The sequence below is a fragment of the Aphelocoma coerulescens genome, chromosome 3, assembly GCF_041296385.1.
Source record: "Aphelocoma coerulescens isolate FSJ_1873_10779 chromosome 3, UR_Acoe_1.0, whole genome shotgun sequence".
In the NCBI taxonomy this organism is placed as follows: Eukaryota; Metazoa; Chordata; class Aves; order Passeriformes; family Corvidae; genus Aphelocoma; species Aphelocoma coerulescens.
The window spans coordinates 45,339,675-45,360,359 of NC_091016.1; the positions used below are offsets into that span (position 1 = coordinate 45,339,675).

The window sequence follows — 20,685 nt, forward strand, 5'->3', positions numbered from 1 at the left end:
GGCGACAGGCGAGGGGCTGGCGCCCCCTGCCGGCGCTCCGGGCCCGCGGCTGCTGCCCGTCCCTGGCCTGGAGGGGCCCACAGCGCCTGCCCGCGCCTGACACCTGCCCGGCCCTGCCTGTCCCTGCCGGTACCTGTGGGCACCTACCAGACCCTGCCCGGCCCTGCCTGTCCCTGCCGGTACCTGTGGGCACCTACCAGACCCTGCCCGGCCCTGCCTGTCCCTGCCGGTACCTGTGGGCACCTACCAGACCCTGCCCGGCCCTGCCTGTCCCTGCCGGTACCTGTGGGCACCTACCAGACCCTGCCCGGCCCTGCCTGTCCCTGCCGGTACCTGTGGGCACCTACCAGACCCTGCTCGGCCCTGCCCGTACCTGCCGATACCTGCCGGCGCCCACCCTCCCGGGGTCACACAGTGGCGGAGGCGGACGCTCCCGAGTGGTGCCACCGCATCTGTGACCTTTATAAAAGTCTCATCGCGACAGCAGTACAAGCGATAGAAAGGACATCTCTTATACACATCTGAATAAATACAGCCGGGCGTGGGGGTGGCAGGGCGGCGTGAGCTACACATGCGGCGACGGGGACAATCACAAGCGGCCGACGAGGCGTGTGATGACACAGAGACGTGTGTAGAGATTCGCTCGGGCCAGGCTCCTGCGCTCAGAGAGCCGAGGGAGGCATCAACAGGAGGTGAAATGTGTGAGAAGACGGCTGGGGAGCCCACCGGAGGCTGGGGCTGGCGGGTGCACGCTGCCCCGGCGGGCACGGAGCTCTTCTCGGCAGAAGCAGGCAGGGTAGCCCAGCTACATTTCTGTTTCTGCTAAGAGGCTGTCACCGAGGCCTGACGTCATCAGGACCATCTGGGAGCTGGAATCTGTGTCGAGAGAGGGAGAAAACCATGAGACATTCGGGCTGCCAGAGAGCGCAGGGCTGTACTCCAGAGAGCGCAGGGCTGTACTCCAGACGCAGGGGTGAGGATGAGGAATTAAAACACCGTAGGGTGGGAAGAGAACTGCTGGGAGAAGTGTGAGATTAAGTACGAACTAGGCCTACTCTGACCACACAGCAGAATGGAATCAATTTTTGGGGAGGGGGAGAAAGCAGAGACAGTAGCAAGAGGCCAGAGGAACATCAGGTCTGAGTGCCCCCGATATACAGGTGATCCTGGTTGTGCTGGCCCAGCCATGCCCTTACCCAGCCCTGCACAGACGTTTACATCTGCACTCATAGAGTGTTTTTTCATCTAGAGAGACAGTGTCCAGGTGGTGCAGGCTTCAGGCTGCAAGCCAACCAACACCACGTAGGGTGGTGGTGTTGCCTTCAAGAGCAGGGAATGCTGTGGGCAATCAGCCATTTTACAGCAGCAGAGGCCTGGAAATACTGACTTTCTGCACTGCATGAATGGAGGGTTTGTGCAGCCCTCCCCTGCCTGCCTCGGGGAGGTGAGGGCAACTTGCTGGCTCGGCCATGGCTCAGAGCACCAGCCAGGAACACTGTGACTCTCCCCACAGCAAGTGAATCAACCGCAAGGAGGATGGGCCTGCATAGCAAGTAAGAAACTTAGCAGGCTACCAGTTTCCCATCCAGAAACATCTTTAAGCAGAAAAAAAGATTGTTTTTTCCTGGATGGGAGGGAGGAGATCTCTAGTGGCAGTCCTACACATTCAAAACTATTGCAGGGGATCTCTATTTCAGGAATCAGTTTCTGGAGACTAGATCCAAAACTTGGCCAAACTGTCACTAAATTATTTTTATGGGTTTAATGGATGAGGATCCAGATGTTTTGAGGCTCAGATGATTGGTTGTGCTTGTCTGCTGGTAGTTCTGATAGGAGAATTGTGAGGGGTGAAGGACAAATGAAGGTAAAAAAAGCAAATCCTCAAACAGCTGGATCACAAGGTAGGCATGACAAAATACAGTATCATCTCTGCAAACTACACAGAACAGGCTACTGCTATCTCCATAATACATCTTTTTTCCATTACAAGCAACAGACAGCCTGTGGCACCTGGCTAACCCTTCTCATGTTTGGGACATAGAGTAGGAATAGCTGATGCTGTGTGGATTGCAGGGAGGTTCTGGAAACAGTGAGGAATGACACAAGTTTTGGCTAGATTATCTGGCAAAGGCTCCCAAGATCTTTAATATTCCTGCCCTTGAGTTTTAATACTTTGAGATTTTGTTCCTGCAGCATCAGGAAAAATGCCTCAGAGGTACCGTTTCCACTCTTTGCAGCAGCCGCATTGTCCTTGGAGGCTGCCTTTCCAAGAGCAGCTCAGCCCAACGCTATTTAACATGAAGGTCACACCGGGAGGTGTATGTATTCCATGGAGGTTGTATGTATTCCCGTTCATGGGGAGAAGGGACAGACCCATTCACCGACCCCACTGCAAGAGGCCAGTGGCACTGGAGACACCCCAGACACCCCAGTTCCTGCCCCCAGCCCAACTCCCAGAGCTCTTACTGTTCTGGCAGATCCAGGGGTTCTTCTCCCTGGCTGTGACTTCATGGGCCTCCGTCTCTTCCTCTTCCTCACCCTCTGAGAGAAGATCAGAGATCTGCTGCTGCAGCTCGGGACTGATGTTGTTCTCCGCCAGGATGAGTGTCCGTAGGGCTGTGGGGTAATTCTCTACCATGTCCAGCAAGGTCTGGGGGAAGAGTGAGATAAAAAGGCTGACAAGCAGCACAAAGGCTGAGTAGAAAAGAGTGTCAGTGCTTTGTCTCCCTGCAAACTCCAGCCCTCCTCTCCTTACTTCTTCCTTCCCTTGGCCTTGACCTCCCTTCATCAGGCTTTATGAGAGACTGAGGAGTTCCCATCTTTCTGCAGGAAGAGCTGAGATAGGATTTCCTGACTGTCTAAAGAAGAAGAGACTGCTCTACACCCTGTTGCTCTCACATATCCAGGCTCATTCCTTCTTACCACTGGAAGCTGGAGATCTGAGAGGAGAGTCTGTGCTATTGAGCCTTGGCCTGTGTCCACAGAGATTTAGTTCTGATTCCCAGCCAAAAATCCAACCCCTTATTTTTTTCCAAGAAAACAGCCAGGGAAAAGCAAGAACCCCCCTGGCTGCAGGGAGGGAAGGGTGTGCATGTGGTTGGAGGCAGGTGTGGGTCCTGGGGCCTCTGTAGACCTCCCAGACCTGCACCTTTGAGAGGTCAGTGATGCTGTAGTGTAACTGTGGGCTCCCATACCTGGGCTGACTGGTTGGTAAGTCCTGTTCCCTCCAAATCCAGCACTTCGAGGGTTCGACTGGAGGCCACAGCGACTGCGAGCATTCCGGCTACCTGGTCACCTGTGGGAGGAGCAACCAGGGCTGTCAGCAGTGCCTGCCTTCCCTCATGTAATGCCACATGTCCTCATGTGCCTGGGGCTGTCATGGGAACATCCTCTGAGTATTTCTGCCATCAGACAACTTTCCAAATCTGTTACCTCATGGTGGAAATAAACACTGTTAACTGAGAAGAGAGACAAGGAAAGGTGCACCATTTTGTGGTTATGGGAGCAGTCACTGATTCTCAGGGGGAACACAAAGGAACACAGTGAAATTTGTTTTATTCCCCAAGGGACCATATCTTCCCAAATCTCCTTCCTACTCAAGGAGGCAAGGGCCTTCAACAGTCCCTGTAAGACATCCCAGACAGAATAGGAGCTGAATACTTCAGTTTAGGAAAAGGCAGGAGTCAGAGAGAGGACTCTGCACCAGGTGACAGACTGCCTCCCTGGAAAGGGGATAGACTTTGAGGGGGTTGCAGCAGGTTGAGGAGCATTAAAGATTGATGCTGGTGAAGAGACAAGACTCCAGCATATTCTGACATTCTCTGTCGAGTGCTAAGATGCCATACAACTGTGACACCTCTCTTGGAACAAAACCCAGACTGCTGTCAAGTAACAGCCTGGGGCTTTTCCTGTCCAAGAGGAGGTACCTGGTCAGACAGAGGGCCTGGGGGAGGCTCTGCTTGCAGGCAGGTTGAGGAGGGGAGTGTCATCCTGATGCTCAGAGAGGCATGGCCCGATCTTCTCCTCACCACCTTGCAGCAGAGCGGGAGAGAGTTTGTTTCTATGGCAACGAGTGCCAGGCTCTCCTCCTCCTCCTCCCTGTTCCTCCAGGAAGATGAAGGGGGGAGTGCGGGGACATACTGCATCTGCCAAGCCAGCTTCGGCGCCCAGGGCTTCAGGAACAAGGGAGACATGGAGGGTCAAATGTGGCAACAAAGGCAGTGAAGTGGGCAAGGCACAGCCTCCTTTCTGCACCTCCCTGCAGGGCATGTGGCCACCTCACACAGGCAGAGCAGTAAGGGTGGCTTCCCATACAGCTGTAGGTGCCTGGCAGGGTGAGCTTGCTGCTGGGGATCAGAGGACACCTACGCAAGGAACTGCCCCATCCTACTGTTGATGCTCTACTGCCTTTCCAGAGCTTGGTCCCTGGCCACCCACTGGTGCAAATGGCCCAAACGCTGAGAGACAGGAGTGCAGCATCCCCTGCTCCTCCTCCCTGGCCCCCAGCTTACCTAGCGGGTTGTAGTCCAGGTTCAGCACACGGAGCTGTGAGCTGTGAGCCACTGCAATGGCTAGGCGTCCCCAGCCTTTGCTTGTGATGCCTGGGTTGGCACTCAGTGTTAGCTCTTTGAGGCCTGGAGAAGAGAGAGAAGCCAAACCAGAGCCTTAGGGTACCCAAAGCAGCCACAGGAGAACTAGTTCAGCTCACCAGAACAGCTTTGGGTTGTGTCCCCTGTACTCTGTTGGGCTTAAAGGCTTGGTTTGCTCTGACAACTGTCATCACATATTTCAGTGATCAGTGAAATATTTCACTGCCTTCAGCTGTGGCCCTTCATTTATCCGTGCTGCAACTGCCCCATTTATCTGCTCTCCCAACCTGTGTCCTGCTTACCCTAAATAGAAAACACAGTGGAAACTAAGGGGTGTGTGAGACAACTGACTGGGCGAAGAAGGTGGCATGAGGTGACAGTCTGGAGAGAGGGTAACGGGGACAGTAGGCTCTGAAGCCTGCACCTGAGAGGGGTGGCCAGCAGAGATAACAGCATCAGTAGCATTGTGTGCACACAGAGGAGAAGGTGATGGGAAAAAGTGGAAGGCACTTTGAGAATCGGAAGAAAGAAGTGATATTAGCTCAGCACATGCCAGCTCTCAGCTTGACTGGGTCACTGCCCTCACACCACCAAAGATCATTCCCTGCAAAGACCCGAGTCTTGGCACTAAGGCTATGACCATGCAACTACACACTCGTGGAGTGTACCTGCAAGCAGGGACAACTCCCAGGCACTGATAATAAAGCCAAGTGCTGAGGTAGGGGCACACAATATAATTATCTATGGTCATTATCAACACACAAATGCAAAATAATAAATTCAAAGTCCAAGCTGTCCTCTCCTCCAATTTCAAATGCTGCTGACATGAACCAGAAGCAACCTGTTAGTCCCTGAGCTCCAAACTGCCAGTGGGACAGATCAGTAGCAGAAAGCCCAAACCTAACCTAGGGAACCACTCCTCTATTACTTGGCTTTTCTGCTTTTCTTAAGTTGGGGGAAAGAAATTCCTCAGCCCTGGCAAACCATAGAGCCTGCCTCCTCCAGGGCTGAAGATTTACTGCTGCATGCATCTGATCTACGTGAAAGCTCCACCAGTCATTGAGCAGCCCACAGCCCCTGGTGCTTACCAGACTTGGCCCCATCAGGCGGCAGGAGCCCACAGATAAGGTTGATGCCTTCATCACCCAGCATGCAGTCTCCTAGATCCAGAGCCACCAGCGAGGGGTGGATGGAGAGAGCAGGGTTGAGGAGGGCCAAGCCTGCATCTGTCAGGGGACTCCCATGGAGGCTGTGCAGGTAAAAGGGAAAATTACTACGGAGCCTTCTTCCTTGGGGCTAACTAACCTGACGGGGAGGAAAAAGCAGACAAAATTAGGTGGATGACAAATACTAACCCCAAGTGGGCAAAAAGCTCTGGGAAGCCTCTGTCGCAAGGGTCGGCTGGCCGCTACGGTGGCCCTCCTCTCCCGGCCGGGACGAGGGGTGCAGGGGGTGCCAGCGGTGAAGGGGCAGCCCCACCACCGGGGGCTGGAGGGCCGGGACTGAGAGGTAGGGCCGTGCCCAGCCGGCGGGAGCAGAGGTGGCTCCCTCCCAGCCAGGTGACGGGCAGGGGCTTATCCTCCGCAGCGTCAAGGGCATTTTCCCTCCGACAAGACTCGAATTCAGGGGCTGGCCCCGAGCTGCAAGTCCCCCGAAAGAGCCGTCCCCCCCCGGGAGGGGGCCTTGGCCCCCCCGGCAGCCCCCGCCCCGCTGTACTCACAAGAGGGACTGGACGGAGCGGTTCGTCTTCAGGGCCTCGGCCAGCTGCTTGACGCGGTTAATGTTGGAGACGATGCCCAGGTTGAGGTTGAGCTGGGCGAGGGAGCGGGACTCGGCCACCCCGCGGCAGACGTGCCCGAAGTCCCGCTCGGAGAGCTGGCAGCCCCGCAGCGACAGCAGCCGCACCGAGTTCTCCCGCAGGCTCTCGCAGATGTCCCGGATCTCCGCCCCCGACAGCGTCTCCCCGGAGATCTGGATGGACCCCGGCAGCATCTTCCCCCGGCTCGGAGCGCCGTCGATCCCGGGGCCGCGCCGGCCGGGCGCCGGGGGAAGCCGCGCTGCGCGCTGCGGGCCGGGGCGGGCGCCGCCGCCGCTGCTGCCGCCGCCGCTGCCGGGCAGTCCCGGCCCGGCCCACCGCGGCCCCGGGGGCGGCACCGCGCTGCTTCACCGGCGGCCGCCGGGCCGCCCCGCTCCGCCCGGCGGGGCGGCGGGACCCAGGGCAGCCATCGGCGGGGACTGATCGGCACCGGGGCGCGGGGTCGCGCCGCCCCGCAGAGCCGGGAGGGGGCCGGGCAGCCCCGCGGGTCCCCGCCCCGCTCCGCCCGCACCTGCCGGGCCGCCCCGCCTTCCCCCGGCCATCGCTCCGGGCCCTCTTCCCCGCCCGGCCAGCACCTCCCCGCGGAACGGAGTAGGTGTGGAAGGGGGTCCGGCATCCTTCATCCCAGCCCGGCATCCCGCCCGGCATCTTGGGCCCCGATGCCACTCAAAGCCCGCGAAGGACGTCGGCAGCGCCCGCTGGCACCTGGACACTACCCTGAGGAGATGGCGGGGCCAGGGCCGCCGGGGCTGGGTTCTCGACACTGGGGGTGCAGGAGGGTGGGAGAAGCACCTGGGAAGGGCTCTCCATGCCGGCCCCGCTCCCACCTGGGAAAGGAGCAGAAGCCAATTGGGCCCTGGCGCACTCTGGGTGCTTGGTCCGAGGAACTGTGGTGTTCCATGGCTTCGGTGGCGTTTAATGCTTAAACCTGCTAAACCTGAAACCTCGACCCATGACTTAATGGCGAGGTCAGTCTGAGCTGCTCCTCATGGCCCAGAGCTTGCAAGAGCCAGTGCTTGGAGGCAGCTGCTTGGAGGTGAAAGTTGGATGGTTCGGGAAGGGCCACAGATTTCCTTATCACTGAGCACACAGCCTGCGCCCTCAGCCTGACCTGAGGTATGCAGGGCACACCCCACCTCCTAATTCACAGGTATAGATCAGAGGGATTTGTTCCCTCTCTTCCCGTTGAGTAATCCTGTACTTGGAGAGAAATAGGAAGCAGGGCCCCTGCGTTTTCAACTTCACTGAGCTGAAAAAGGAAGGCAGTGATGTGGAAATTAGGTTAAACCGCCTAAGTAGGCAGCTTTCTGCACGTAACTAATCTGGCTGCTGCATATAGCAGTGCTCAAGTGAATTCCAGCCCAGTGGGTAACACTGGGACAAACCCAGCCTCCTCTGCTTGGTTTGCAGGCCAAGTCCCAGGAGAAGGGATGGAAAGTGAAGAGAAAAATAGGGTGTGGAGGGGGATATGGAGCACTTCTCCTCCATTGAAATGGAGGAGCAGATTACCTAAGCTGAGGATCCATGTTAGGTCCTGAATGAGATAAGGGGATCAGCAGCTTTAAGACTTTGGCCGCAGCATCTAACTCCCAATGTGGGCATCACCATGCCCTTTGAGTAATCCACTGCTGTTCTCTAGAGTATCTACACCCCCCTCTTTCTTTCCCTGTTGCACAGAGATGCATGACCTTGATACTGTTCTGCAAGATACACCAAGAACAGACCACTGGCCTGGCAACTCATCTGCGCAGGGATATGAGCAGCAGCTGCAAGCATCCAGCTGTGGTACAGCTGTGGTACTGCAGCTTTCAGAAAAGGAGCAGCTTATCTCTACGGTCACATTAAAAGACCCAGGCGAGAAGGGGATCCTATGTATTGTAGGATGGTGAGGGACAAAAGGCTGGATTTCAGAGTTGTGGGCAGGGGGTGGCCAAGAAAATTCCAGCTGCTCCTACTGCATGCAGGTCAACTAGAAAGCTACACTGAGACTCACCTCTCAATTACCTCCACGCACTAGTCAACCCACACTTTTTAAACAGACTACTATTAGAGAGGTGCTTGGAGGAGAGCCCCTGGGACATGTCCCACTTCCATTGACAGCAGGAGTCCCGAAACATTGATGAAGATGCCCTAGTGCATCCTTGCTGCCTGTTGTCAGGAGCAAGAGCACATTGAAGAGACAAGTGTCCCACCTATTTTATGCTCAATTCATTGAAAAAAGTGGCACAGGAACTAGTGGTCCAAAGCTTTGGCTCACGAATCTAATGCAGGGCTATGCAGAAGGGACTTTGGCAACACTATTTTGTGTAGAACTAGGTATTTCTTCCTTGTCATGTGCAGTTACCCAGCAGGTATGAGGAAGGTCATTTATTGTTTACCTACTGGGGCAGAAAGAGTGATGCCATTAAGAGTTCACACATAAACAGAGAAAAGCAGTGGACGAATAGCAGCTAGAGTGAGAGTAGACGCAGGAAGGAAAACAAATGGGAGAAGAAACAGCCTACCTGTAACCCAAAATCACAACTAAGGTGACCATTAGTGCAACAAGGATGGACTGTAAGAAGAGCTGGACTCCCAGGTACTGCACAGGAGAGGAGGAGGTCACAGATGTTTTAATACAAATTTTTAGCTTTAATATACAGCTTCCTCTTTCTAATCTGACAGCTTTTTATGTTTATTCCATATTTATTAAAGAGGGGCTTACACAGACCTACCCTTACTCAAAAGGGGGAAGTGATGAGGGGGTTATTTCAGATTTGCTGCAAGGGAGAAGAAAGAAAATTATTTGGTATTTGCTGCAAGAGCTGTGGCAGGAAACAAAGGCAGAGATAGTGTAGTACGATAGGGTTTGTAAGGCTTGTTCTGGTAACTAAAGGACATGAGTAAGCATTGAGATACCCTCCCACAAGGACTTTATTAAGCCTGTGTGCTCAGCATGCTCCCTGGAACTGCAGCATGCATGCATTTCCCTGAAAAAACGTGTCCTTCTCTGTCAGTGAAAGGCAATGCTGAAGCTCTCAGCCGAGGACTGAATTTCTGGCAGTACAGAACAGTTCAGCTTCCAGCTGCTGCTGCACAGAGAATTAATCAGGGCTGAAGAACTGGAGCAGAGCAAGCCCCACAGGTTCCAAGAGGGTGGTTGGTTGTCACCCTGATCGTGTCCTCAGCTGACAGCACACAAGCTGCTCAGGGAGCTTTGCTTCCTGTTCATGAGGAGTTTGCTTACTGCTCTCCTCTGTGCTTTGAGTGAAAACACAGGGCACAGCTTCACCCCTCTGGTTCAGCTGAGTGGCTCAGTGCAGGAGGGAGCACAGCTGTTCTCCAACTGTGTCTGTAGATCAGCACTGATACAAGTTTGGTGCAGGGATTTTTTCTTCTCAGATGAACTTACTCCAGTGACAATTGTCTTTCTCTTTTCCTCCCCCTGCCTGTACCTCCAGAGTTTGCACCAAGAGAAACAGATCCATTCTAGGCTGCCAGGGCAAGAACTTGGAATTAGAAACAAACCTCCCATGGAGATATAAAGAGGGTAATACCAGAAGCAGCATTACAAACTAACACTTCCATTTTGTCAAGTTTCGAAGTAATAGAAATTCTAGGAGCTTAAAGTGGTTCATTTGGTCCAAAAAACCCCATGGAGACTACTAGCCCAAATAATTACCAATTCCCCCAAGTAGCTTGCTCTGAGTTCTGTTCTTCAGCCAAAATGTTTCCCAGAAAAGGGGGTCAGGAGGAGAGAAGAGAGTGAGAGAACCTGTCTGTTACGCATGTGATTGTTAGCAGACAAGCTTTTTGCTCTTGAAAGGGGAACAAATTATGAATGTGGGAATAAGCAAATATTAAGTGGAAAGTAGGTCTGTGACTGAAAATGCTCAAGTCCTGTCTAGTGACATTTTTTTCAACTGAAGCAGACGACCAGCCTGATTACAGTAGCTGGCACTATCTTCCTCTCTTTCATTGCACCTTGGCACTAGTCTGAATGCCACTACAGCTGCATCCTCTCCCATTAATATAAACAAGGGACCAAAGAGTGCAGTTCTGACACAGTCTGCCTTGTGCACTTGTGGGTACACCAAGAAAGGGCAACATCCTGGGGTTTTTCTGCCCAAGTTTAAAGATGAGCTTCTCTGAGGGGTAGCTCCTCTCTCCCAGACATCCAGAACTACAGGGAGAGAAAAGATGAAAGCCAGTTACCAGCTAACAGCTTCCACTCACAGACCAGTAAAAGTTAGAGTAGTGAGGGAAGGCTGGACTACTCAGTTGTGAGTTACTGCAGTGCAGGTAAGCCTAGGCTGCTCTGCTTGCCCATCCTTACTGGAGCTTTCCTGCATCAATACACTGGAGATTAATATGCCAACTCTATTTCCATTGCACACTCCCCTATTTCTCCCTTCGTTAAATGGAAACACTGCCCAGAGGTGACAGTCCCACAGCTGGGAGACATGAAGGCCAGCAGCACAAGGGTGGGCTGAACTGGCCTCCTAACAGAAATATCCACTGAAGACCATGCACAAACATGCTACCCCTGCATGTCCCCCAGAGCAACATTGGCAGAAGGGCAGTAAGAACAAGAGGCACTGTGAAAGCATGGGGACAGATACATTTCTGACATACACAGCAGAAGGGATGGTGAGGTGAGATAGCACCTTCGACCAAGAGAGAGGGATCAATATGGAACATGACAAGAAAGAGCATGTGGTTAAACACACTGTGCTGAAAACTGAAAATTGCCAGAGAAAGTGAAGTTCCTGCACCTTTTGAACTACTGTGCCTTTGAAAACGGTGCCCCAAACAGGCCATGTATCACAGAATATTTGAAGGACAGCAGAAAATTGCAAAGAATCCCCCTTTGAGTCTAGGGCAGGACAGATGAAGGTGCAGAGACCCAAGCACCATACTCCCATTAGACAAGCAGGCTCAAGCATAAGACATCACTCAGCACCAACATCAATTTAATCCTTCCCTCTTCAGGACAGGAACAGGGCAGATACTCCTGGAGTTACATCAGCAAGCGGAAAGAGGGCTAAGGGACAAACTGCGCTGGGAAATCCCAGCTAAACATGCAGGCAACAGAACCACTCTACTCAAGACAGCCCAGACCTGGATGGGGGAAGAGTGTAGCTCTTCTGAGTCACTGAGGTGCGACTCACCTCAGCTGAGTCCACTCAGCTGCCCAAAACTGTAACGCAGAGGACAGGTCCAGGAAAACAAAACCAAGTTGTCTTCTTGCTGTTCTGTCCTGTTCCTAAGAGGCAGCAGGTTACTGTGGCCCTATGCAGCCCCCAAAGTAGTGAAGGAAGCAAGTCCAAGTCTGTAAAACTACAGGGTCAATGCAATGGCTTTGGCTGTTGTGTTCACTACAGCATTGGAAACAACTGGAATGTCTCGGGCAACTCTCTGAAAGGGTGGCATGTTAGGTCCTTCCAATGTGTCCAGGATACCTGCAGGAACAAAAAAAAGGGGAGAGAGGCAAGAGTTAGTTCAGATGATAGCAGATGGCACATTTCTTCTTGCCTTTTTCTCTGTCCAGGTAGTGGTTGATGGTGGCAGGGCCCAGAACAGGCGAAGCACTTGCAGGCAATGGGAGGAGACATCTAGCCCCAAAGACTGAACAAGAGCAAACACTTCCATCCAGAGACACAGGGTACACGCCAGACCTTGTGCTCAGGGCAGGAAGAGCTTGTGCATGTTCCCAAGAGGAACACAGATCCTTTTGCTTTGAGGGTGTCAGATCCAGTCCCCTGCCCTTCGACCTGAATGCAGGTACTGCCAGAGATGTTGTTCTGCTGAGGGAAATTAATAAAATCCTGTTCCTACTTCATCCCAGCACAGATCTTGCTCTTAGACCAAGATTCTCTGTTTGCTTTCATCCTGAGATACACTTGCAGACCCCTATCAGGAGCTGCAGCTGGGCTGCAACATGGAATTTTTGTCACTGCAGTGCAAACAGACCATGCTTGGCAGGAAATACACAGACCAATGCAAATGTCCTCAAGTCTCTGTCAACTACCCTCTTAAGATTGATAATCAGTTTTGGAGTGCTTTGAAGGAAATTGCTTGGAGTATATTTTATTCTATTTCTCTGCCAAAAAGCTGCAGATCAGAACCTATGCCATTAGAACAGATTCAGGAAAGAACAAGATTTGTATCTAAAAGGACTTGTAATGCTATGTATAACCCCTAATTATGCAGATTTATCAGAAATATCACGATGGGTCTGGCTGCCTAAACTCATACAGAGACTTGCAGAATTGCGTATTTAGGGATCTGGAAACTCTCTAGAGATGGGGTGAGAGAAGAATTTTGGTTTTGTTTTTTTTAAGGAGGTTGAGACTTTGTTAGGAGAAAACAAGAAGAGATGTGGAAGGAGGACCTGACCATGCATGGCCTGGTTAACAAACAGTACTAGCTGGGGAAGATACAGCTTCTGCTATCTGTGCTGTACAACACAAGATTAAAAAAGGTGTTGAGCAAAGAAGGAAAAACACTCATGACACATTTCCTGATCAGAGAAAAGCCACCTGACTTCAACAATATTCAGGAAAGGGCTGGACATCTGATGCAACATCTGCATGCAAGAACAGTCAGTGCTATTACACTTCACCTGTGGGGAAACAATAAGGGTCCTGCCTCACAAATTTGGTCTTAACTGCTGAAACTCAGTGCATAGTAACTACCCCAATGTTTACCTGCTGCCCTACTTGAACAGCTTCTTCTAAAAAAGCTAGTGGTGGTCATTTTAGAGCTGGAAATTGGCACAGATGCCCTCAGGACTGATTCAAACTGTCCATTCTTTCTCTCAGAGAGAGAAAAGAGAACTTCTCTTCCCCCAGATCTAACACGATGTCTTCAAATCTCCCTTGCTTACCTTCTACCACCTTGTGATAAGCAAAGTGCAGATAGAGGAGGAAAAGCATATGCAGAGCAGCAAGAGTCCCACACAGGATGAGCCGCTGGGTATGTCCCACGGTGCGTGACACCAACACAGCAACCTAGGAGAGAGGAGGTGATCAGAGAAGGCAGCTGCTACCTGAGCCTCTGGCACTGCAGTCAGGAACACAGAGAAGAACAGGTCAAGCAGTGAGAATCTGCAGAAACGCTGCACTGAGTCTTTTTCGCAGTTTTCACCAACAAATTTAGAGCAATTCAAAACTGTTTTGTGTAGGTGAACCTTACCTAGTCCTTGCAGGATGCTCAGGTAAATAAACCTCCTGCAGCTGTTAGAACAGGTGAGGATATTAATCCAAATAGCAACTCCATACACCAGTGCCCAAATTATGCAGGAGCATCGGGCTGTTCTCCACAGCAGCTCGACTGGCTGTGAAATGAACCACCAGGCCAAGGAACAGAAAGCAAATACTTCCCTCCCTTTTTTTGTCCCAGGAAGAGGAGGACCCCAGGCTGCCTGTCCCTTACCATTCGTAGTGTAGACAGTCCACCAACAACCAACCAGAAGATATAGAAGAGGGAGTGGAAGTGGATATTATAGGTGACAAAGAGGGTGATGCAGTGTCCGAAAAGACCGTAGCCCTGACAAAACAAAAATGTCCATGTTACAAGGACCAGTCCCACATAAAGGGCCATTGATCAAGAGCATGAACAGCCTATCCTGCAACACTTCACCATGGCAAAGCCTCACAAACCACTCATTCACTGCCAAACAGTCAACCAGAACAACTGTAACAGCAGCTCACACACAGATAATGTCTGAAGGATTCACAGGCACATAAGAAACAGAGGAAAGATCCTCCAATCCCAGAGAAATTGCAGTCTCCTGGCTTTTTACCACCAGGCTCTCAAATCAGGAAGTGCAAAGCAGGAGACCTGCACAAAGGAACTGCCTCTTTGTACTATCACTGTGCCTGGGATGGGGCAGGTCAGAAGAACATCCTGGAATTCCAGGTTGTCCCAGTGCAGTTACCTAGGATCAGCAACTTACAAAGACTTTTCCTGTTCTTTGGGAAAAGCTTGTTCTGGAACACCATGCAGCCAGTGTGCATCACAGGGCAGCTCCATCAGTACCTACCAACAGTGACAGCATCTGCACCATCGTGATTTGGGCATTGCACAGATATGCCAGGAAATACATGAAAGATGAGACGCCCAGCCAGTAACCGAAGCAGGTGCCAATGGCTGTGCCCATCAGTGTGCCTTCCCTCTGTGGAGACAGTGTCATGATGAAGAGAACTCAAAGAACTGACCTGCCAGCACCCAAATTAATCCCTGAGAGTCCCAGATCCTTTGCAGGCATTATCAAATAGCTGGCTAGCAGCATTCAGGGGGCCACAGGACCTACACCCCAACTTCTCCCAGCAGCAGAGTGTCAAGACTTTCTGGTGCATCCTTCCTCCCACCCCCAAACCAAAATGTTCTTCCTCAAATCAATCTGCTTTTTAGCAAGACACTTATTCAGTTATAGAAGAGCTTTCCTCTCATTTTCTAGTGTCCCTACAGCAACCCAGTCAAACCACCACTTATCACTGAGACTTGACGTACAATGATGGTGTCTGAGGTCTTCATTCCATGCAAAAGAATGGCCACCAGTGTGAAAACCAGCATGAGGGGTCCGTACAGCTCGCCTGCAATCTTCTACAGGAGGAGACAGGTGAGGGAAAGTTTGGTTAGAGCCCCTGAACACCAGGCTCCCCACCACAAGCGATGTGAGAAGTACACTGGATGGCGTTTATCACCCAGGTTAGGGGAGAGCACACTGAGGTTTGGAACAACCATGGAAAGAAGTCATCAACATTTTCAGGGAGACGAACACCTAACAAACTCAGTCCTTAATAACACGGATTATTACAGTTTTGCAAGGTGTCTGGGGGACAGTCACTTGGCCATGCAGTCTGATTCAGCAAAAGGGAACTCACCTGTGGGAAATTAATCATCTTCACAGGAATCATGGACTCCAGCAGTCTGCATCACAGGAAAGCAGGGAATGACAACAGGAGCAGGAAGGACAACAGAATGGTTAACAAAATGCTTCATAAGTAAAAGATCCCAACACCCATTACCAGTGTTTGCTGTTGTGTTGGCAGGACTTGGGGGACAGAGATTCTTTCTAAAGGGTGAGTCAAGGTCACTAAAGAAGAAAAACCTTACTGTCAGTGGGCTAACTTTGCTTGGGAGGGGCAGATTCAATGAAAATGCTTAGGGATCCACTCAGGGAGGAGAGATCATTGACAGAACAGCAGGAAGGAAAGATAACTTTCCTCATAAAGGCTCACAAAACTTTGCCTTGTTGGACACAACCGTGTTGCAAACCCAACAGAAGTCACATAAGTAGCCAAGTACAAAAAGAGCCCCTTCTCCTGCCCTGAGCAGCAATGCTGGGTGACAGGGCCGCCAGCCCAACCACGGGACCTCACTAAGGTGAGCGGGACAACACACAATGTGTTTCCTCATACGTGAGTCTTCCCGCAGGGCTGACAGCCCACTCCTGCTCGTTCTCTGGGAGCTGACAGCCAGCCTCCTGCAGGCACGGAGCCACTGGCTCCCCGTGCCCCGCGCCGGGGGCTGCCCACCTGGCTCGCACTTGGACGGGCTCCACATCGAAGTAAGGCCGGAGGATGTCGATGTTGGCGTAGAGGCTGAAGGCTCTGGAGGCTTGTCTCTTCCCCACCTGCCACATCTGCGGAGAGAAGGGAGCGGGCAGCGGCCGGGCGGGCGGGCACCCCGGGGCCGGGGCCGGGGCCGGGGCCGGGGCCGGGGCCGGGGCCGGGGCCGGCCGGGGGACAGCGCTCACCTGGTCAGCGACCTGTCGGCCCAGCTGCCCCCGCAGCCCCTTCATGCCCAGGAACTCGCCGTCCTCCTCCTCGCCGGCGCCCGCCTCGCCCTCCGCCTCCTCCTCCTCCTCCTCCTTCATGCGCTGGTGCATCTCCCCCATGTCCTCGAAGCTGGAGCCTGACGTGTCGTCCATGTTCTCCATGTCGATGACGGCGGAGCCGCCACCCTGCGCCAGGGCAGACTCGGCGTCAACACCGGCTCGGCGGGCCCGGCCCGGCCCCGCCGCCCCACCGCCCGCGGCCCGGCCCACCTGCATGTTGTCCTCGAAGCCGCCCCATTCGGCGGCGGGGGCGCCGCTCCTGCCGCCGCCCGCCGCCCCCGGCGCGGCCATGGTGCCCGTCCCGGCCCCGCCGCGCTGGCCCGGATGGGCGGGAGCCGGATGTGACGGCGGCCGTGGAGCGACTCCCAGCGCCGGGGAGCGCCGCCCACCGCACCCATGGCGGCCCGGCGGGGTGCGGACGAGATGCGGGACCGCGTGGTGCTGGGCGAGTTCGGCGTCCGCAACGTGAGCGAGCCCGGCGGGGAGGGACGGGGGGCGGCCGGCACCCGCACCCCCTCACGGCCCCGTCTGTGCCCTCTCCTCGCAGGTCCACACCACCGACTTCCCCGGCAACTACCCCGGCTACGAGGACGCCTGGGACCAGCGGCGCTTCGAGGAGGTGGGTGAGCGGCGCCGGCGGCCGGGGCTGTGGGTGTGCGGGGATCGGGCCCCGCGGCCGGCGTGACCCGCGGTGCGCGGCTCCCGCAGGCGTTCCGCGTGGACGTGATCCGTGAGGAAGAGGACTCCCTGGAGTTCGACATGGTGGGCATCGACGCCGCTATCGCCAATGCCTTCCGCCGCATCCTGCTCGCCGAGGTACCGCCGCTCCGGGGGTGCTCACCTGGGGGTGCCGGCCTAAGACTTTCGTAACAGGGAGCGGGAAACGTTCAGCCTTGTGTCAGCCCTTGCGGACAGCTGCGGAGTTTGGAAGGGAAGCATACGTTCCGCACGTGTGCCAGGAGCCCAGAGAGAATAAGGGCTTTAGCAGCATGGGCGATACCGCCTGCTGCTCTTAGGGATGCGGTTGGTAGCACCTGTGGGTCAGCCTTTTCGATACAGTTGTGTTGCCAACCCAAGAGAAACCACATAATGCTGCCAAGTACTAAAAGGTTGAGGATGCCTCAAAGCCCTTTCTCCTGCCCTTCACCTCTTGCGATTGATTGTTAAAAAAAATGGGCATGGGAGTAGATGGAGTGTAAGGGTATATTGCTTAGCCTGATTTGGCAGAAATACCACTGAAAATGGTCTGCATGGCAGTTATTTGTAGGAGAGGAGGGACACTTGAGCTGGATAATCTCTTGGCATGTAGTTCAACTATTGTTTTAGGCTGACTTGATCTCTTGTCTCCCTGAGGTGCCAACGATGGCTGTAGAGAAGGTCTTTGTGTACAACAACACATCCATTGTGCAGGATGAAATTCTGGCTCATCGGTTGGGCCTCATCCCTATCCGAGCTGACCCTCGTCTCTTTGAGTACAGAAACCAAGGTGAGACTCTTGCATAGAATAGAAATATTCCTCAAAGTAGGAGATCATGGTCATGTAAACTGAGCAGAAGTGTAATTTCACGTGCTTCTTCCCAGGAGATCAAGAAGGCACAGAAATTGATACTCTGCAGTTTCAGCTGAAAATCAAATGCAAACGGAACCCTCAGGCCGCCAAGGAATCATCTGATCCTGATGAACTATATTTCAATCACAAAGGTGAGATTTCTTCCAAAAATAGGTGCTATTTTTTTCCTTTTTTTGGTCTTGGAAGACAGGATTTGGGCTGTTCTCTCAGCCCTGTGTGCTCACAGGAAGAGAGTTGATTCCATTCTGCTAAACTTTCTTTTTGCTGTCTTCAGTCTTATACAGGTGAGTGACCTGCTTTGAGGCAACAGCTGCCTGATGCTTGTGGCTTCTCTTTGCAGTGTACAGTAAACACATGACATGGGTGCCCTTGGGGAATCAGACAGACCTTTTTCCAGATGCTGACTTCCGACCTGTTCACGATGACATCCTCATTGCACTGTTGCGACCTGGACAGGAAATAGATGTGCTTATGCACTGTGTGAAGGGCATAGGTGAGTTGTGGCTCCTGGGACAGGGGGACAAGGAATGCGAGTGCTTGGACTAGGGCACTGCTGTATGATGGGGAAGGGTAGAGAACTGGCTTTTCCCCTGGAGCTTTAGGCCCCAGCATCCTTGTTCCCAGAGGCCTACTCTCGTCCTTGTATCTTAACTCTTCATACAGGTAAGGATCATGCCAAGTTTTCTCCTGTGGCCACAGCCAGCTATCGACTGCTTCCTGACATTACTCTTCTGCAGCCTATTGAGGATGAGGCAGCTGAGACGTTGCAGAAGTGCTTTTCCCCTGGAGTCATTGAGATCCAGAATATCAATGGTACTTTTTTCCTGCCTTGTTCCTTGCAAGCTTTAGTAGAGACTGATTTGAGCTTAGAGCCAAACTTTGTAGAGACAAATACATTGTTGGCTGCCCCGTGGCTGCCCCGTGCAGATGTGTTGGGTGATGAACTGGGACATTCCTGAAATGCTAAGGCATTGGATACCTGTCCACAGAGCTCTGCAGCTGCTGACTGCTGCTTCCAGTGCTGTTCATTTGTTACACTGGGTAGTGAGCTTGCTCTTTCCAGCAGCTGAGTGTGGAGGAGACTTCTTGTGTCCTTCCAGGAGTGCATGCAGGCTTTGTGTTTGGGTTAGTTCTGCCAGATCAGAGTTTCATGTTGGGTATATGCTAATTCTTTTTATTGGTGGTTTCCCTGCCTTTGGTGATGGGCAAGTGCCTGTCTGGGGGGTAAGCACCCGCTGTGACCATAAGGCACCCACCTGCTGCAATTTGCCCATCTCATTTCATCTTTTTCCCTCTAGGAAAAAAGGTGGCGAGAGTAGCCAATGCACGGTTGGACACATTCAGCAGAGAAGTTTTCCGTCACGAGGGTCTGAAAAACCTTGTGCGCCTGGCAAGAGTACGGAACCATTACATCTGTAAGTGCCCTGTTTTCCACAGAGTCCTGCTGTGGTGTGTGTGAACAAGCAGAGACTGGCCAGCATGTATGGCTGGCTCTGTGCCTCTCCCCACCCTCAGCATCAGCATCCATACATTCAGAATCCAGTGGGTAACTACTTGCTTTGGGATTGAATCTCTTGGTGCTTCCTGCTGGCAAATGTAGCTGCTTCTCTTGCTGTGAAGATCAGGCTTGTTGCAGTGAGGTGTAAGGGAAGATAAGGGACAGAAGCCTGGAGCCAGGTGCAGGGTGAGGCTGCTTTCTGGCTGTGCTGACTTGTGTCTCTGTGCAGTTTCAGTGGAGTCGACGGGTATCTTGCCTCCAGATGTGCTGGTGAGTGAAGCCATCAAGATCCTGATGGGAAAGTGTCAGCGCTTCCTCAATGAGCTGGACTCTGTGCCTATGGAGTGACCAGGCTGTAGCTGGGAAAGCAGATGCCTGCACTGCTGTTCTGGGCTTCCTATACCTGCATGGAGGGGGAATTCCTCTTCCATAGGCAGGAGGCTTGACAGGGGCTTGCCAAGAGTCCAAGGACCATCTCTTTGGATTTTTCTGTTGGTAATGAGCCTCAGTGAGGAGATGCACTAAAATAAAGGCTTTTTTTTAAAAGCTGTCTCCTGTGCCATTCACAATTGTGAAACTGTAATACATGGAGAAGGAAGTGGCAGCAGGTCTAAAGATGAGTAACAGCATTTATTTTAGATGGTATGCAGTGAGGAGGGAGGAAGATTGATAGGGCAGGGTAGTAAAGCATTTCACAGCAGGTCAGTGAAATTTAGCAAGTTGGTAACTGAAACCTGTTCTGCAGGTGTTTCAGACTAGCTCTGGGATAGTTAATATGGATGGTAGAGAAAAGGCTGTACTGTCAAAGGACTGGAACACCTCTCCTATGAAGAAATTGAGAGAGCTGGGACTGTTCAGCCTGGAGAACAAAAAAGCTCAAGGGAGACCTTTTTCTGGCCTTTTGGTATGTAAAGGGGGCATAGAGAAAGACTTTACCAGGGTCTGCAGTGACAGGCTAAGGGGCAACACTTTTGAGCTGGAAGAAGGTAGACAGGTTGAACATCAGACATTTTTTATCATGAAGGTGGAGTTGTCTCATGTTGCCCAGAGTTGTGAATGCCCCATCCCTGGAAGTGTCCAAGGCCAGGTTGGATGGGGCATTGAGCAATGTGGTTGAGCGTTAAAAGCTGAAAATGTCTGGGAGTATTGGTGTGTCCCAGTTGCTTAAGGCAATGCACACTATAGTGCTAGGCTTTAGTAAGCAGAATCAAAGTACTGCTTCCCTGGGGTACAATTACTTACAGTGTAAACATCCTTTGTAAGGTGAACATGCTGAAGGGATGAAGGGAGGAGGTACACTTGGCATCCTGGCTCTAACCCCAACCTGTCCCATGCCATGCTGCAGGCATACGCTGCAAGTATCACACATTATCATCATATATATAT

General features: G+C 52.8%; 3 protein-coding genes across 5 annotated transcripts; 1 reads left to right on the forward strand and 2 right to left on the reverse strand.

Moving 5' to 3' along the window:
* Nucleotides 1-487: 487 nt before the first annotated feature.
* Nucleotides 488-6,671, reverse strand: LRRC73 (leucine rich repeat containing 73). Of its 2 annotated transcripts, XM_069010060.1 has the most exons (6): nucleotides 6,310-6,671; nucleotides 5,678-5,838; nucleotides 4,512-4,634; nucleotides 3,195-3,295; nucleotides 2,467-2,650; nucleotides 488-876 (listed from the first exon to the last, which is right to left on the reverse strand). In XM_069010060.1, exons 1-6 carry the CDS (start codon nucleotides 6,579-6,581, stop codon nucleotides 806-808), a joined length of 912 nt encoding a protein of 303 aa, XP_068866161.1. In that variant the 5' UTR covers nucleotides 6,582-6,671; the 3' UTR covers nucleotides 488-805. The 2 variants fall into 2 exon arrangements, with proteins under 2 accessions (XP_068866161.1, XP_068866163.1); XM_069010062.1 differs by lacking the exon at nucleotides 4,512-4,634.
* Nucleotides 6,672-11,340: 4,669 nt separating this feature from the next.
* On the reverse strand, nucleotides 11,341-16,564 carry YIPF3 (Yip1 domain family member 3). Its single transcript, XM_069010065.1, has 9 exons — nucleotides 16,442-16,564; nucleotides 16,151-16,357; nucleotides 15,930-16,036; nucleotides 15,276-15,321; nucleotides 14,902-14,994; nucleotides 14,432-14,563; nucleotides 13,822-13,935; nucleotides 13,274-13,397; nucleotides 11,341-11,846 (listed from the first exon to the last, which is right to left on the reverse strand). The coding sequence occupies exons 1-9, from the start codon at nucleotides 16,520-16,522 to the stop codon at nucleotides 11,725-11,727; spliced, it is 1,026 nt and encodes a 341-aa protein (XP_068866166.1). The 5' UTR covers nucleotides 16,523-16,564; the 3' UTR covers nucleotides 11,341-11,724.
* Nucleotides 16,565-16,590: 26 nt separating this feature from the next.
* POLR1C (RNA polymerase I and III subunit C) lies at nucleotides 16,591-19,847 on the forward strand. Of its 2 annotated transcripts, none has more exons than XM_069010063.1 (9): nucleotides 16,591-16,696; nucleotides 16,779-16,850; nucleotides 16,940-17,047; nucleotides 17,585-17,717; nucleotides 17,813-17,932; nucleotides 18,142-18,294; nucleotides 18,465-18,614; nucleotides 19,100-19,216; nucleotides 19,529-19,847. In XM_069010063.1, exons 1-9 carry the CDS (start codon nucleotides 16,628-16,630, stop codon nucleotides 19,645-19,647), a joined length of 1,041 nt encoding a protein of 346 aa, XP_068866164.1. In that variant the 5' UTR covers nucleotides 16,591-16,627; the 3' UTR covers nucleotides 19,648-19,847. The 2 variants fall into 2 exon arrangements, with proteins under 2 accessions (XP_068866164.1, XP_068866165.1); XM_069010064.1 differs by having other exon boundaries at nucleotides 18,199-18,294.
* Nucleotides 19,848-20,685: the final 838 nt, after the last annotated feature.

Coding starts and splice junctions, on each gene's coding strand:
- LRRC73 (XM_069010060.1), bottom strand. CDS start 6,581: ATGCTGCCGGGGTCCATCCAGATCTCCGGGGAGACGCTGTCGGGGGCG. Junction 4,635..5,677: donor GCCTGATGGGGCCAAGTCTG/GTAAGCACCAGG, acceptor TCTCTTCTCCAG/GCCTCAAAGAGCTAACACTG. Junction 2,651..3,194: donor TTACCAACCAGTCAGCCCAG/GTATGGGAGCCC, acceptor CTCTTCCCCCAG/ACCTTGCTGGACATGGTAGA.
- POLR1C (XM_069010063.1), top strand. CDS start 16,628: ATGGCGGCCCGGCGGGGTGCGGACGAGATGCGGGACCGCGTGGTGCTG. Junction 16,697..16,778: donor GCGAGTTCGGCGTCCGCAAC/GTGAGCGAGCCC, acceptor CTCTCCTCGCAG/GTCCACACCACCGACTTCCC. Junction 18,615..19,099: donor TGAGATCCAGAATATCAATG/GTACTTTTTTCC, acceptor TTTTCCCTCTAG/GAAAAAAGGTGGCGAGAGTA.
- YIPF3 (XM_069010065.1), bottom strand. CDS start 16,522: ATGGCCGCGCCGGGGGCGGCGGGCGGCGGCAGGAGCGGCGCCCCCGCC. Junction 16,037..16,150: donor GCCGACAGGTCGCTGACCAG/GTGAGCGCTGTC, acceptor TTCTCTCCGCAG/ATGTGGCAGGTGGGGAAGAG. Junction 13,398..13,821: donor GACTGTCTACACTACGAATG/GTAAGGGACAGG, acceptor CCTCTCTCCTAG/GTTGCTGTGTTGGTGTCACG.